The 17,626-nt window shown below is 39.3% G+C and overlaps 1 protein-coding gene across 1 annotated transcript in view; it reads right to left on the reverse strand.

Moving 5' to 3' along the window:
• The window catches only part of LOC108799589 (aromatase), a 45,855-nt gene extending 30,437 nt beyond the window's left edge, over positions 1-15,418 (reverse strand). Inside the window, exons 1-4 of the mRNA XM_018571470.1 lie at positions 15,351-15,418; positions 11,549-11,769; positions 6,685-6,835; positions 3,377-3,531 (exon numbers count right to left, since the gene is read on the reverse strand). Of these exons, the coding sequence (XP_018426972.1) occupies positions 3,377-3,531; positions 6,685-6,835; positions 11,549-11,669 (427 nt within the window). The 5' untranslated portion in view covers positions 11,670-11,769; positions 15,351-15,418. The remainder of the gene's footprint in view (positions 1-3,376; positions 3,532-6,684; positions 6,836-11,548; positions 11,770-15,350) is intronic.
• Positions 15,419-17,626: the final 2,208 nt, after the last annotated feature.

The following is a 17,626-nucleotide window of genomic DNA, read 5'->3' on the forward strand; positions in this document are numbered from 1 at the left end:
CTTATTTGATGCCTCTTGCTGCAATCATCTTCTTCCTTCCACTTGTTTCCGACAGTCCCTCCAGCGCTAGTGTCGGTCTCTGATCCACCACAGACTCATTGTGTCCCACGGTGTCTGCCCGGTGTGAGTGCTCCTGGTTGCATGGCTGCGTCCATTCACTGCATTTGTGTTTTCTCCCCCTCCGGTCTACTGCGCATGCGCCCGCACACTTCGTCCTTCACAGCCATTCGTGAGCCGGGAATGCTTTAGCCGGGAGCAAGCGGCGCTGGAACAGGTAAGTAATTAGGTATTTGCCTCAATTTTATTTTTTTTCAATCATGGGGCATATATCTTCTGCTTGCTAGGAGTATATATATGCCATAAAACGTAAGACTTTAATTATACTTTAAGCTTTCCATAATTTAGATGATACTCCACCATGCCTCCATGCTCCAGTTGTCAATCTTTTATATCTTCTAAATACACATGGACATGCATGCTTTTATTGTGTGGTAGAGATCGTGTGCTTATAGTGACAATGAATGCAAAAGGTTTTTAAGATTTTTTTAAATGCTGATGAAATCACTTACAATGAATGCTACTTCTTGATGTTTAAACGTTTTAGTTTCCTGCAGAATCAGTTGGTCTCCTGAGCACTGGCCCTGATATCCTGTTTTAGGGTGTCTCCTTTCCCTTGCAGGGTCCTATGGAGCCACCCTTGTGTTTGCTAGTAAGCTGTGTGTGTCTCCACAAACACACAGACACAGCAAGGCTAATCACTTCCCTCTCCCCTGCTCCCCTCTCCTCCTTGTTCCAAGCTAGTGGATGGACAGCTGTTGGAGACTCCACTCTCCCTTGTGATCTTATATTGGAAAGAAATTTCAGGGAAGTTGAGCTGAGAGAGTTGGAGCTGTTTGAAAACATGATGACTGTGAGTGCTTGGGCAAAAATGTAAAGAAATACTTTGTTGGGCAATGTATATATGTTTCATCTGGATTTATTATTGAAAAAAAGATTGAGAGTTTAATGCTACTTTACTAACTTGTTGCAGTCCACCCGTTGTAATGGAACGGACGGACGGCTGACAGCGCGCAAGCAAGAAGAAAAAAAGACGTATATTTACCTGAACACGCTGTTCTTCTTGCTTGCGCGCCCCCCCCCCTCCCCCCCTAGGGAGCACAAGCACAACTATACACACATTGTCCATTGGACAGTGTAGTTTAAACAACCTGTTCCAGAGCCAGTGAAATCAGCTCTGTTCTGTGTGATCACTGTCACCAACCAAATGGAAACATATCCTGCAGTTTTCAGCTTCCTCTCCTCCCCTCTCACACACTGTTTGGTTCTTAGAGGAGAGGAGACTTTCTTGACAGTGACAACTATTTGAAAGAATACTGTGTTAATTAGCATGTGTTCCAGCACAAATTTGGCCACAGTGCCAGCCTGCTAGTAATATCAGGGTCCAGATTGCCATTAATGCCAGCCTGTCAGTGTCCTGATTGCCATTAGTGCCAGACTATCAGTCCGTCAGAGCCCTTATTGCCATTAGTGTAAGACTATCAGTCCATTAGAGTCCTGATTGCCAGCAGCGACAGACTATCAGTCCGTCAGAGCCCTGATTGCCATTAGTGCCAGACAATCAGTCCGTCAGAGTCCTGATTGCCAGCAGCGCTAGACTATCAGTCCGTCAGAGTCCGGATTGCCATTAGTGCCAACCTGTCAGTCCATCTGAGTCTTGATTGCCATTAGTGCCAGCCTGTCAGTCCATCAGAGTCCTGTCAGTCCGTCAGAGTCCTGATTGCCATCAGTGCCAGCCTGTCAGTCTGTCTGAGTCCTGATTGCTATCGGTGCCAGCCTGTCAGAGTCCTGATTGCCATCAGTGCCAGCCATCAGTGCCAGCCTGTCAGAGCCTGATTTCCATTAAATGCCAGCCTGTCAGTTTGTCAGAGTCCTGTTTGCCATTAGTGCCAGCCTGTCAGTCTGTCTGAGTCCTGGTTGCTATCGGTGCCAGCCTGTCAGAGTCCTGATTGCCATCAGTGCCAGCCTGCCAAAGTTCTGATTACCATTAGTGCCAGCCTGTCAGTTTGTCAGAGTCCTGTTTGCCATTAGTGCCAGCCTTGTTTTTTTTACCAAAGAAATGTAGCAGAATAAATTTTGGCCTAAATTTATGAAGAAAGATTATTTATGTGCAATGTTTCATAGCTTAACATAGGGAAAGCTCTGTGTGTCCAAAAAAATGATATAAAATTCATTTTGGTACGGCTGAATAATTGTCATTCAAAGTAGCTCGGCGCTGAATACTGAAAAATGGCCTGGACAGGAAGGGGGTAACACCCTGGACCTCAAGTGGTTAAACAACCTGACTGACATTTTTAACTTTTTACACAAACCTCTGTAACTTTTTCTGAGATCTGATAGTTAGAAGGTGTTTAGTTTTTCAAAGGGTAATCACAGCCATAGCAGGAACACAGCAGGAAAATAAAGACATCTTCTAATTTTTATGGGTACCTTTAGTATGTACTCATTTATACATTCTTCTTCTACAGAGAGCCATGTCAAAGTGAACTATGAGCCAAAAGAGAAAAATCTGGCTCCCCATATACAATATTCAGAGTGTTTGTATAGTTTTGTGTAGCAGGGAAGGGTTCCATTCTTCAGGTCCATCAAGCTCAACCTTTGTGTGTCTGTGTCTGAGTTGTGCGTGCATGTCTGTATAGGAGTCACTGTGTGGTCTAGTATTTAAGAGTACATGTACCCCTGTATTTTATGGTCTCTCAGGAAGGTATCTAATTGATTTTTGAATGAATCAATATTCTCTGCTGATACCACTGCTTGTGGCAGAGAGTTCCAAAATGTAACCGCTCTAACTGAAAAGAATCCTCTTCGCCCTTTGTGGTTAAATCTTTTCTCCACCAATTTTAGGTGGTGGCCTCTAGTCCTTGTTATGGAGTATACAGTAAAAAGTTTAATGCTGATGTTGCCAGCTCCATTAAATATTTTGTACATCAAAATCATGTCCTCTCACTTCCAGCGTGAACAAGTTTAAATGTAGCAACCTTGTCTCATAGCTTTGATCCTCCAGAACCCCTGTCAAGTTTTTTTTGTCCCACTGGGGAGGTTTACCTTTCTATTTGTCCTGCTGGCAATTGTCATATAAACATAAAAAACACGGCAAAGCCAAAATGTTACAGTTGTCCCCAGAACAAGAGTAGGGGAGGAAACTTCCAATGGTGACTTCCAACAAGAACAACAGTCTCCTTTGCAGAGATTTCCTCTCACTTCCTGTTCTGTCTCCACTACAGGAAGTGAAATCAAAATACCCAAACAAGTTTTGGTATACATACATTTAATAGAAAGAGAAATACAATCAAGTAAAAAAAACAGGACAGAAACATACCCCGGGTGAAGAAGGGCCGGATCACCTTCCACAGTGATGGATTGCTGTTAAATATAATCCCATTTTCATTCATCCCGATACACTGCAATCCTAGTTTACTGCCAAACCTTGAAACATAATGAGTGTGCTTCATCACATGACATGTTGCTGAAGAGCTATGGACAACAATGTAAGATGAATATGGTTATTGGTGGCATTATAGTGATTTAATACTGTCCATGTATCAACCTGCAGTAGGGCACCTGATCTTCCATGGGAACATACATTTTAAGATCATGGATAGTGCTAATAATATTTTATATCTATTTTCTGTGACTGGCATGCTGTACAGTATGTACATTTATAGCAGGTAAGTTGATGTTTACTGTAAATCTAAGGATGGTCATACCCCCCTCATAGTGCTGGCTATAAGGGGGTACAGCCAGCCATCCTGGGCCCATGTAAGGACAGCAGGGGCTGCCCACACAGCCTTCCCCAACAAGAACTCACTGCAATGGCTGCACAGCCTGTCACCTACAAATAATCTGGGTGGATCCCTGCCAGGTAGGCTGTACGGGGCCCCATGATTCCTAATGGCCATACACAAATCGTTAATATCCTGCATCCTGAACATACAAATTCTATTTGTTATTCAGCTACTGTTCCATTCAAAAATGAAGTACCATGATTCATAAAGGGAGCACAGTTACCTACTAAATACATCAGTGGTATAGTATACCAGTCCTCCCCAGTCACGTTTGTCAGTAATGTGGTGATCCTGGAGCATGCCTACTTGTAATGCTGGAACATCCACTTTCTCTGATGTAAAAAAGTGTCAGTACTAAGATTTTTCTCAGCCACCAGTCAGATTATATTTAAGCTGTGACACAAGAAGTACATTTCCGCTGCTTTTATACTGATGGTAATGGAGCAGTGTGTGCAGTAGCTCAGACTTTGGTAAACCAAGTGAGGTTTCTGATTTTAGCATAGTTGTAGTGTTAACTTAATGGTGTTCATAGTATTTATTTACTTACTATTCACTACAAGATGTACGGCCTGCAGAAAGAACAGCAAACAGTGTTGGAAGCAAGGATTTGACTCATCTGATGCCGGGCTTCAAAGAAGCAGCAGTTTTTCTTTACACGGTCCGCCGGAGGTAAAAAAAATTGTTTCTTTTGCAGGTGGGCATTTTTGTAAATGTGATCCTATGCTGACAGGGTCACAGATTTAAAATATCCTGGTCATGCTCCATAAGAAGGAAGAGCTTCTTATTATGAACAGAGGACCCAGGCATTTTGGATAATAGATAGTGTGCCTGTATTATAAATGTACCTGCTGGTAGACCAGAATAACATAATTTATGCCAGATAGGGAAGACCGCAGGGCTGCCCTCGTTTGATCCTCCCATCTGCTTTTTTGCAATTCTATGTGAAAAGTTCCAAAGGAATTGTTTAGCTGACTTTAAAGATAAAGGGGGGGGGGCACTGTCCAAATGCCAACCAATCAATATAGGCAATGATTAGATAAAATGGGCTACTTGCAAACATAGTCAAATGCAACAGTAGGTATTCATGTGTCTGCAGGGGGCGCTATGGCATTGTATTTATTGAACCGTCAGGTCTATTCAGTTGCTCTTGTGTTTGTGGTTGGCATTTTTGTTTTTGAAACTTACACTGTTGCGATGAGTGACATTTTTTAACAAACACATTTGCAGGCTTAGCTTAAAATGACACTAAACTCAGGAGTTAAATCTTGTAAATGCATTCAAGAACCTTAACTATTAACAAAAATGTATCTTATTTGTGTATCACTGGGCTGTAGATCCTCAAATCATCTCTGAATTGGTGCTGACACTGTCCTCCCTTCTGTGGGGTGGCTACTTTTGTTCCCCATGGTCCTTGTGTCTTGTAAAGTAGCCACCTATCCAAGCTCACTCCCGTGATGGACTACAATCTCATATTTAGTTTACTAATTAGTATTGAGATTGTAGTCCATCGCAGGAGTGAGCTTGGAGTGGTGACTACTTTACAACACACACAGGGACCATGAGGAAGAAAAGTAGCCACCCTCCAGAAGGAAGGACAGTGACAACACAGATTCAGAGATGATTTGAGGATCTCCAGCCGAGTGAGGTTCAAATAATATACATTTTTATTAATACTGGGTACTTTCTAGGTATCTGAATGTTTTTTAAAGATTTAACTGCTGAGTTTAGAGTCACCTTAAGTAGAACTCCCATTTAATCTTTAACATAGTAATATAATTTCAAAAGTCTTTTCCAAGCTTTTTAAAACTCTGGCTTTTTATTCAAAAAATATCTGGTAATCCTGCCATAATGGTCATTGTTCAGGCGCTACCTGTTATGCGGTGACAACACTCTGTCACACAATAATCAGAAGAGACTAGAAGCAGGCATTGGAGAATGGGAAATGAAAGTGGGCTCGCAAAAAGGACCGTGTTACTAGTTAATTTCTATCAACTAATCTGGAGCTAATAATCGGTTGGATGATATCATGAATAGCCTCACTGGCAAATATGTGTGTGATATCATGTTTTGGAGTAAAGGAGCCCATTGTTAGCCTGTCTAAGGTCCTCCTTGTATATAAACTGTACATAATATATTGTCATTTGATAATGTTGACATACAGTATATCTTATTACAGTATAACTGAAGTTTTTTTGGCCCATTGAGGAGATTTCCCTTCACATCACAGCTGAAATCCACAACAGGAAGTGAGAGGAAATCCCTCCAAAGAGAGGGAAATCCCTAGCGGTCAGCAGGGTCACCAGAACTAGTGTCCCCATTGCATGGTTTCCACTCAATTCCTATTCTGTCTCCATGACAGGAAGTGAAACCACTTTGAGCATCAAGAATCCAGTGTAGCCAGAATGGAGAGGTCACTTCATTGGGTCACTGGAAGTGTACTTGCTAAAGCCTCTGCCGTGTAGTTAAATGCAGCAGGAGCACGCTCAGGCCAGGACACCATATTACCATTCACCAATGACAGGTTTTAATCTGATTATTGATTAAGAGCAACTTCTGCATGCAGACACTTTTTATATCAGGCTTTCTGTATGTGAGACAGCAAGGAGTCTGTTGTGGATGTGTTTTGGAATCGATCTCTTTCATCACAAGCAGGGTTCTCATATCACCAGATAATGGACAGGAGAGAAAGTGGTGGATTGGTGCACTACAACAACGCCTATAATAAAAACTGAAAGCACTGAATAGGATGGCCGTTACCTGCATATCTTTTTCAAGGCTTCATTTTAATTTTTGGCTACAGTTTACCTGAACTCTTGTAAAACAATGGAAATAATTCCCTTACCTGCTGATTATTAGTGTTTCCTCGCCATTAATCCAGACTCTTACAAAGTCCCCATACATGCTATTGTAATAATTTGATGCACTTCCAATTCCTTTCCATAGGAATCTTCCATAGGAAATTAGAGGTCCCAAGCCCAGACAGTAGGGAGGACCTGGAAATATATAGGCAATGTTTACACATGTAATTGTGGCATCCACTCAAGAACAATAGCGAGGTTTGTTTTCATCTTTTTACTGCCCCACTGTGGTGGCAGAGAAATAGTTAATCATGCGCTTCATTTAATTGTTAACCGTTTCTGATCAGATCTTCTAGCACCCCATTCAGTCTGCAGCATGGGGATTAGAGTGATTTCCAGAGGTTGCTGCAGCTACAAGTGCAAGACTTCGGTCACTGAGAACTTGCTGGGTGGACCTTAATTTACAGTAGAGGATTGGGAAGGGCTTAAAGTCTAACTCCAGGCCAAAACCTTTCTTCGTTCGCATACCAGTGGGGAAGGATTAGGTCCTCCAGTGCTAAAATATCCAATGAATTAATCGGGGTAATGTATTTGATGATGTCACAGAAGACAATAAAGTTTGTCAAGGAAGGTTCAAGGTTTCAAGGACTGGGAAGGTCCTAACTCTTCCTTATTTCATCAAAAAAGTTTTAATGTTGTCTGCTCTTATTCTCAAAGAGAACACAGACAGCAATAAAAACCTGAAGGAGGTTCCTACCCCTCCCCAATCTACCCCAAGAGTAAAGAAACATACAGGTGAAACTCGAATAATTAGAATATCGTGCAAAGTTCATTTATTTCACTAATGCAACTTAAAAGGTGAAACTAATATATGAGATAGACTCATTACATGCAAAGCAAGATAATTCAAGCCGTGATTTGTCATAATTGTGATGATTATGGCTTACAGCTCATGAAAACCCCAAGAACCCCAAATCCAAAACCTCAAAAAAGTAGATTATTACATGCAATCAATAAAACAAGGATTGTACATAGAACAATATCGGACCTCTGAAAAGTACAAGCATGCATATGTACTCAGTACTTGGTTTGGGCCCCTTTTGCAGCACTTACTGCAATTACTTTTGCACGATATTCTAATTATTCGAGTTTCACCTGTATATTGGGCTGGAATTCATCTTTACAGCTGAACTCTGGAATAAGCAAATATTATCTAAATATGAGAAGCATATGTATTATTATTATTATTATTATTATTATTATAATTTTTGTGTGCTTTGTGTAGTTCTTCCAGATCTGTGTAATAATCCAATGTGAAACTTCCTGTACTACAGACCAGTCAGTGCTGCTGTCTCTCCTGGTGCAGAGTGACTGGCTTTGTATCCACCCCCTCCTGTAGTTTCCTGCAAGCAACATGTAGTGAGTGTGGTCTGCTAGGGCCCCTCCCACAGCTCTGCTCTATGTACACCACAGTGATGATGTCACTGCTACTTTTCCAAGACAATAACCGGGTTTGCAAAGGCATTTGGTGCACACAAAATGGATTGATATTGTCTGTGGCTATTGAGGAAAATATGGAAATGAACATTTTTGTGACCAGAGTTTAGCTTTAACCATGAAATTTAGATTGAAAACATTTTCAAACCACAGCGATTTTGTGGTTACTCAGAGCACAAGCAAAGGTTGGACATGATCCAGCTCAGAAACTGTATTTTTCTGTGGCTTTCTTATTAAGTAATCTATTCAGTATTATGTAAGAAATGGAGCTGGGGTTTAGGCCCTAGTCCTATTACTACAAACAAAGGTCTGTGTTGAAAACATTAGGTTTAATAAGATGATGTAACCCACACAAATTAGAATTCAGCTTAATGTATTCATATGTCATTTAAAATGTATGCTGATTGGTTGTTTTGGCTTACTGCATTTTTAATCTAGTCATTGCATTGTTGTATTATCATTGTATGGATCATAATAATTTGGATTTTTTTTTAACAAAAAAGTTGTGGGAATTTTTTAAGCAATTGAAAGATTGCTATCTTCCATTTGGAAGTGTTTTCTTTAATTGTATCCATTGTTGTTGTTTTGCTACATATAATCTGTCCACGCACAATACAGTCTGACTCTACCATCTACTTTAGATTTACAGACAGCTAAGGGCTTGCCTGATCAGATATAAACTGAATGTATGGTTTAGGTAGGCCCTCACTTTACAAGCTGCAGCATATTCCATTTTTGTTTTTGAGTTTCTTAGTTAAACAGTTCTAAAAACTGCAAGAAATGCAGATAAATATGAGTGCGGCCTTTGCTGAGTTCAGTCTAGTAATGCTAGCTGCCTTCAGAGAGAGAGGGGGGTGAAAGGGAAAGAGAGGGGGATAGAAAGAGAGGGAGAGAGATAGATAGGGAGGAAGAGAGAGAGGAAAGACAGGGGGAAGAGACAGACGACAGAGAGGGATGGGGGTGAAGAAAGAGAGAGACAGAGAAGAAAAGAGGGGGGAAGATAGAGAGGGAGACAGAGAAAAAGAGAGAAGGGAAAGAGAGAGAGAGAGGCGGCAAGAGAGAGAAAGAGAGAGAGAGAGGGTGTCGGAAAGAGAGAAAGAGAAACAGGGAGGGTAAAGTAAGAGATAGAAAGAGTATAAAGGGGGGTATAAAGGAGGCATCATTGGTTGCTAGGAATGCTGCGGTCTTAGCAGCCAATGACTGAGGAGAAACGGGAACCTTTGCTGGGCATATGGCTGGCTGTCACATAATTTGATCATATATTAAGTAAAGATTGTCAGCTCCTTTAGTAAATCAGCTTTATTCTATAGTGTATGGCCACCTTTATCACAAGTCCACAATAATGTACTGTGTTAGGTAAGAATGGACTGTGTGAAGTAATAGTGTACTGTGTTAGGTAAGAATGGACTGTGTGAAGTAATAGTGTACTGTGTTAGGTAAGAATGGACTGTGTGAAGTAATAGTGTACTGTGTTAGGTAAGAATGGACTGTGTGAAGTAATAGTGTACTGTGTTAGGTAAGAATGGACTGTGTGAAGTAATAGTGTACTGTGTTAGGTAAGAATGGACTGTGTGAAGTAATAGTGTACTGTGTTAGGTAAGAATGGACTGTGTGAAGTAATAGTGTACTGCATTAGGTATGGATGGACTGTGTGAAGTAATAGTGTACTGTGTTAAAGTGTATCTAAACCTGAAAAACATTATTATTATTACATTGCAGTTTACAAATCCTTCAGTGTAGTGGCTGCATTCGGTTTCTATTTGGGGACATTTTTTCCTTTATTTTCACCTGATGATCCAGTCAGTCACACACTTCCTGTCTTAGGGTGCCTCCACTCTATGGAGGAGTTACAGAGCGACCATCGCACAGCAGCATTGTCAACCTGTGGAGAGGGCATCGTGGTAGATGCACTAGCATATATAGATGGAATTAAATAACAAATTAAAGCTGAGCTCCAGATTAACCCTTTTTAAGGGTCACCACACACATCACAATCTGTCCATACAATCTTTGTACAATCAGCTTTAGATTTGCAAAAACTATGTAATATGAGGATCTGCCTAGTCTAACCAATTTGTATCCAATCTGCCCTTGCACTACATAGTTTTTGGTAGATCTACAGAAAATTGTACAATCAGATTGTAATATGTGTGTGGTGAGGATTAAGCTGTTACGGTAACATATTTTTTTTCCCTCTTGAGATAGAGGTTTTAAATACATGAATAAAAGCCGACAATTGCCTGCACCCCTGTCTTTGTTAAATGGTTTGTCTCAACCTCCTTCTGCCACCTTTGCAGAGTTAGTGACCGGATCACCAGGTCAAAATAAAGGGGAAAAAGCCTACAAAAGAAAACTAATACAGCCACCCCATTGAAACTCTGATTGGTAATCTGCAATATATATATTTTTTGCTTTTGGATTTTAGATACATTCTAAGTATTGTTAACTCGTCAAGGTGAAACAGTCAGTCCCAAAACGCCAAGATGGCCAGTGATAGAGGTGTGAATTATAGCAGGAGCTCTTCCCTGTGGAGTATCCAAGACAGAAAAATCCAGGGGCTAAATCATCCAATCATACTTCACCAATAAATAAATATCACTTTGAAAGTTGACCTAATTTTGGGTTAATACAGTGCTTTTTTATTCATTGTCTCATCGCATGTCACTAGCACAACCTCAGTGCTATATAGTTGGCTTGTCAGGAGAAAGAATTGGCAACAAAATGTATTTGGTTAGATAATAAAGAGTATTATTTATATTTCAACAGTTTTACATAACACGTTCTTAACTGTTAAAATAGCTTTTTTTTAAATGAGCTATTGAATGTATTTCAAATTACTAAATATAAATAAGAATATGCATTTAAAGTGACACTAACCTCAGGAGTTATGCCTTAAAAATGCATTCAAGTACCTCAACTATGAACAGAAATGCAGCTTATTTGTGTATCACTCGGCTGTAGATCCATAGATCATCTCTGAATTGGTGCTGACACTGTCCTTCCTTCTGGAGGGTGGCTATTTTGTTCCCCATGGTCTCTGTGTGTGTTATAAAGTAGTCACCACTCTAAGAGGACTCCTGTGATGGACTACAATCTCAATACAAATTAGTAAACTAAACATGAGATTGTAGTCCATCACGGGAGTGAGCTTGGAGTGGTGATTACTTTACAACACACACAGGGACCATGGGGAACAAAAGTAGTCACCCTCCAGAAGGAAGGACAGTGTCAGCACCAATTCAGAGATGATCTATGGATCTACAGCCGAGTGATACACAAATAAAATACATTTTTGGTAATAGTTAAGGAACTTGAATACATTTTTAAGATTTCACTCCTGAGTTTAATGTCACTTTAAATGCCAAAATAAAAATCTGTAATAATATATATATAGATGTATTATTAATTTACCTGGTATTGAAGATGTCTCTTCATAACTCCAGATGACAATGAGCAGAAATATGAAGGCCACCACAGAAGCAGCTGTAGCTGGAGCCAGGCTGGGCATAACTTCTGTGATGTTGTACTGCATAGTGTTCAAAGCTTCTAGAATCAAGTCTCTCCTGAGCTGTCTCCTCTTCTAGGTGTGAGTGCAGAGAAGAATGTATTCTTTTTGCCCGGACCTTTAAAAACTGCAGGTGACATTAGACATGAAAACGCGACATCAAGGGCCACTTTGTTGGCATTTACCCTTTTTCATGTTTTGGGAATCAGTTAGATAGAATGCACAATTAGTCAAAACAGAAAGATAACAGTAATTCATCAACTTTGTGCTGCTCATTTCACTTTGATAGAGCAAGTGGATGCTGTTCAGAGGGAATGCCCTTGACAAAGCAGCTGTAGTAGCTTGACATTTACTTTTAGGATATACTGCATTAGATATATCGCTATATTTTTATGTAATACTTGATGTGGGCAGAAAGTGATTGATGATTCATGCAAACGTTTTTTGACCAAATACATTTATTGACTGGTACATTTATTTTAAATCATGTTTTTATCTGCCTTTACTCAGAGCTGTGTACAAATGCATACTTGATTATAAGTTATAACAATACATGTGAATTTTACCAACTATGAAGAATTGTGCACGACAGTACCCTATATTAATTCTAACATGCACAGATCCCATTCTTTAGCTAAAGCAATATATATTTTTTATACCCAGAAACTCATTAAGTGTAGCTGCAGAAAGCAGAGATATAATACAATATTGAGTGTAATTGAGTGTAACATCATCATTGTGGTCACTTTATATTTAATTTTGGAAAGATTGTTGGGTCAAAGACCGGCAGTTTTGGCTCTAAACCATGCGGGGTAGCTAACAGAATTAACCTAATCAAGTGGATACTTCATTTCTAAAGAAAAGGAATATATATCAAAAGAGTGTTTATGCATATAGTGCTATTAAAGTGACACTAAGCTCAGGGGTTAAATATAAAAAATGCATTCAAGTACCCTATTAATACAGATGTATCTTATTTGCGTATCACTCGGCGATAGATACTCAAATCCTCTCTGAATTGGTGCTGACACTGTCCTTCCTTCTGGAGGGTGGCTACTATTGTTCCCCATGGTCCATGTATGTGTTGTAAAGTAGTCACTGCTCCAAGCTCACTCCGGTGATGGACTACAATCTCAATACAAATTAGTAAATTAAACATGAGATTGTAGTCCATCACTGGAGTGAGATTGGAGCGGTCACTACTTTAGAACATACACAGGGACCATGGGGAACAAAAGTAGCCACCCTACAGAAGGAAGGACAGTGTCAGCATGAATTCAGAGATAGGCCACAGTCTTTACACCCACAAAATATGCCCTAATTACTATACCACAAGCAAATGTCTCAAAGACACACATAAAACTCAAGACAAAACATAATTTTGAAATCCTGAAACTCTTCTATTACATGTGCTTTTTGCACACAGATGATAGACATAGAATTAACACTTTGTACCTATCTTTTAATAAGGAAAACATTACTAAATAGCCAGAGACTGTTCAGCAACCAGCTAAGTAATGTAAAGCAATGCTTCCACATGCAGCAGTCAGGAGTATGTAACATACATTACAACAAAGCTTATACAGCTCAGGACAGCACAGTTTACAAAGTGGATTGGTCCAGAGTATGTAATGTACTGCACAACTTACAGAGAGAAGCAGTCAGGACTATGTATTGTAAAGCATACTTTACAGGGTGCAGTGGCCCAGAGTATGCAAGGTATAGCACAGAGTACAGGATTCAGGATTATGTAACCTACAGCACATCTTACAGAGTTGAGTGGTCCAAAGTATGTAACATACTGCACAGTTTACAAAGTGCAGCATTTAAGGCTATGGAACATTCAGCATTGTGTATAAAATTCAGTGTCCAAATGTATGTAACAATCAGCACAACTCACAGAGAGGAGAGGTCATGAGTAAATCTGAAGCATACAATTTAAATCCCCCTGTTACACTAGTGGTCTGTATAAATATCCCCATTCTCTATAGAGTCAAATCCAATTTATGTACTAGATATGTGTCTCTGTTGAGGAAATGTTCTTATTTGCACCAGGACAGAAATTTAGGAGAAATCTCCTTGATGCTGACAGGAATGACCATGAAAATATGAGAAAGGTTGTATCTAATCCTTGCCCATTTAAGAGTAACAAAAATGTTTTGGCATGACTATGACTTTAAGGATGAAGCCTTTGGTAAATCAGATCAAAGCGTTATTACTGAGAGAACAATGAGTGCCAGTAGATTGCTATACAAATAAACAATGCTGGTACAGCTGCACTTTTCATTATTACGTGTTTGTTCTATTAGTATCTCAGATCACTCTTCTGTCATTTCCAACTACTTTTTTTCTAGCTAGCATGGAGAAGAAGCCTAAGCCTGCTCTAAGTGACAGAAAGATAAGTCAGTATTGTGTCAGAAGCTGCAAAGTCATGGTCATTCTATATTGGCAGTACTACAGTACAGATTGGTATAATACAGCCAATGCAAATGCATCATTTTGGGAAGGGGGTTACAATTGAGGGTTACCGATTTTAAAATCATCTGCAATACTGACGTTACAGTGTATTGATACCCAGACTGTAAACATTACCCCTGGCCAAAAGTAATAAACGCCAAGTGTGTTTGCCTTTCACACTGGCTGCTTTACAGGTTTTATTCAGTTAGTGTCCCACAGTGAAATTCTGGGGGCCTAAAGCCACTCCTGCACCTGGATCTATCTATTTACAAAACACTGAATAAAATAGAAAAAAAATGCTAGTTTGCTGCAAGTCTTTGGTACACTCCCTAGTCACTCCCTCCATCATAGTGGCACTGTTACATTTTCACAAGCCCTCTAATTAGCATATTCTATAAAGCAAAGGAAAATATGTTCAATAAAATACATTTAAAAAAATTGAATAAAAAGCAATTTTAATAACATTATTTTAGCTTAGCAATTCTTCTCATGTTGAATACTTGGAAATAACTCTATGAAACTATGACCAATAATCCGATTGATAAAATAATAAGCTGACTAGTGCCTGGTTAACTCTATTAAAAGCAGGAACCTGGAAGACAAAACTATAGCAATCCGGAAATTAAAGATAAATCCCACCCTGGTTTATTTTGCTTTAAAATACTAGATATTTTTTATAAAGTTATATAATAAAATAACACATAATATCTAATGACTTTCATTACATGCTGTAGCTATGGGAATAATGCAATTATAATATGAATCATTAGCCATCTACCTATCCCATTCTTTTTTTTTTTTTGTAATGTGGAAATGGTTAACAACATTACAGTGTAACTATTTTTGTATTTGTATTTTGTTCTCATTTAGGCACAGTATAAAGTTCTCAGTTGCCCTTTGCTGTCTGTTCTTGAAGAAGTGTCGGCAGTATCTTATGAAAACCAATCTCCCTGGTGCATCTGTACAAACTAAATATCTGTGAAAAGCTACAACCTTAGTTTTGTGCATTTCATGTCAGCTGTTCCAGTAATTCTACAATTGTTCAAGCAACACTTAAAGAATACAATATAACCATGTTGAAAACAAAATTCATGAAGCAAATATCTTGGCAAATGCTGGTCTTAATTAGCTAAAATTGGATAACTTGGTTTAAATGTCCTAATCTCATAATTTCACATTCATTTCATTAATAATAATGTGCACACCTTTGTTTTCATTTCCAGTTACAAATAGCAAGAATCAAACTCATACCTGTGTCTTCTGTGCACATCTGCATCCTCTGAGGAACCCCTGAAGTCCCTACCTCTTTAATACAAGGACCGAGAATGGGGAAAAAAACATTTCTGACCAGAACTGATTGTGAAATAGGTGCTTCAAGTTGCTATGAGATCAGTTGCTTGGATACAGGTAATTTATTTCATAAGTGTCATTACTACAACCCGCAGAAGTTTGTAACCTGACCGTGTGCCTGAATCCCTTCGAAAATTTAATGAAAGAATTATATATCTACAGAACCAAACAAACGTATATGCAAAGATTTGTTTTCATTTGGTTTTTAGATAAAAAAAAGATGGCTTATGTAACCAAATGCTGCAGGCAATGGAGACATTTTTGTTTCTGATATTTAGGATCCCATAGCAAAATAATGATATAGCCTACTGGTTCTCCCATCTCCATGATAAAGGCAATCTCCCTACTGACATCAGTGACATTCTAGAGCAATACCTAACACCTTAGCAGTAGTGGCATGTTCAGACCAAACATTGTCTATAGTTGCTATGGCTGCCTGGATAAATTATGGGCCAAACAGTTCTGCATCCATATGCTGCTGATCCCCGAGGCACTTGGGTTGTTACTGCTATTACTATAGGCTTTGATAGTAGAATGTAATAAATGCAGCTCTGACTGATGGCATCTTTAAATAAACTTTAATTTAAAAATAAGATATATACTGCAGAATACACATAAGTGATGCTATATCCTTGTTATAGTTGGTCCCTCTACATCTTCTTGCCGATGACATAGAGCACTAAATAATACAGGTAGGTGTCTCAAATTAAATATTATAGGGGATTTATAGAAAAATGCTTGATGTATATGTTATAATTAGTTTTAATGAATGTGTACAAAATGTAGAAATTCTACTTATAGCTGTCAGCTATAGGATGGAACTTTGTGTGGTTGCATCTGTAACATTGCTGAGGTTACTGATGTTTGCAGCACTAGTGAGTTGGAGTTCACTCTCCATGCTGCCACTTAGCGAATTTACTCTCTGAACAAACAGCTGAGAGTTTATCATGGATTTGAAGCAATGTCACATTACAGAAGAGCTTGGCATAAAAATTATTACATAAAGAAACAAAATAGTTCAAGCATAATTCATACACGTAATCTAAAAATCATCTCTGCATCATCTGATTTTTAGTGATAAAGAGGAACTTTGTTACACTACTGTGCTTCTACTTGGGCGTTAAACATTTTTCAGATTACATTTTGTTTCTACCGAACAAGAAAGCTAATTATACTCATTGTTGTATGTAAAGTTCCAAAAATTCTTTGCATAAAGAGGCTCGAGGACTAGTCTTGTGGCATGTCCTGACAATATTTGATTTGAAGAGATTTCCCACACATTGAACTACTGGCACAAATGTAATGTTATTAAAACAAGGGTGTCTCAATAATTATCCACTTTTGCACTGGCACCAAAGGCATGAGTCAAAGGCAGGCTTGTCCAGTGTCTTGATGTTTAGAATAATTTATGTCAGATGAACAAGAGGACTCTAGCAGACAATAACCAACATTATTCTTCTTTGTTACAGTTGTTTTATGTATTTTAGAAGAGGCCAATTGCTTACATGGGAACAGACTGACATTAAGAGATCTTCATATCTAGAGGGAGTAATCCATAAAATGGGTTTCTTTTTTTCACACTTTCCAAATTTCTATCTATGATGAAATGGTGGAATCATAGAAAACAGCTGCCACAAACAGTGATATATTTATTTGTATCTCCAATGTATGTGCATGGTTATTTAAAGGGTACGTAAAGACAAAACATTTTAGTAGAAAAGAGTTACAACCACTGTTAAGTTTTTATTGCTGCTTGTGTCCCATTTACTATAGGTTGAACTCGATGGACTTGTATCTTTTTTCAACCTGATTAACTATGTAACTATGTAAATTTTCAGCGGGACAGAATTTAACCACCTCAGGGCCGGCCGTTGTAAAAAAACGTCCGCTCAGACGCGCCCCCTCGCGCGCGAGCTGGAAATGGCCGGTATTTAAAAACAGGCAGCGATGCCTGTTACCATACAAGCGATCCGCCGGCTGTAGTGTCGGCGGATCGCGTGTATGGTGTGCCGATCAGTCCCCTCCCTCCGCAGTCCCCCCCGCTGATCCCGGGCTCCGCTGTGCCCGGTGCGAGCCCGGGATTAGCATGTCGCCTGTGTCACAGGGGATCAGAGGGAGATCGTTAAACGAGCTCCCTCCGGTCCCCTCTCCTCTGCAAGAATGCGGAAGTGTTGTAT

Source organism: Nanorana parkeri, unplaced genomic scaffold (assembly GCF_000935625.1).
Source record: "Nanorana parkeri isolate BGI_ZX_2015 unplaced genomic scaffold, ASM93562v1 scaffold1764, whole genome shotgun sequence".
NCBI classification, from domain to species: domain Eukaryota; kingdom Metazoa; phylum Chordata; class Amphibia; order Anura; family Dicroglossidae; genus Nanorana; species Nanorana parkeri.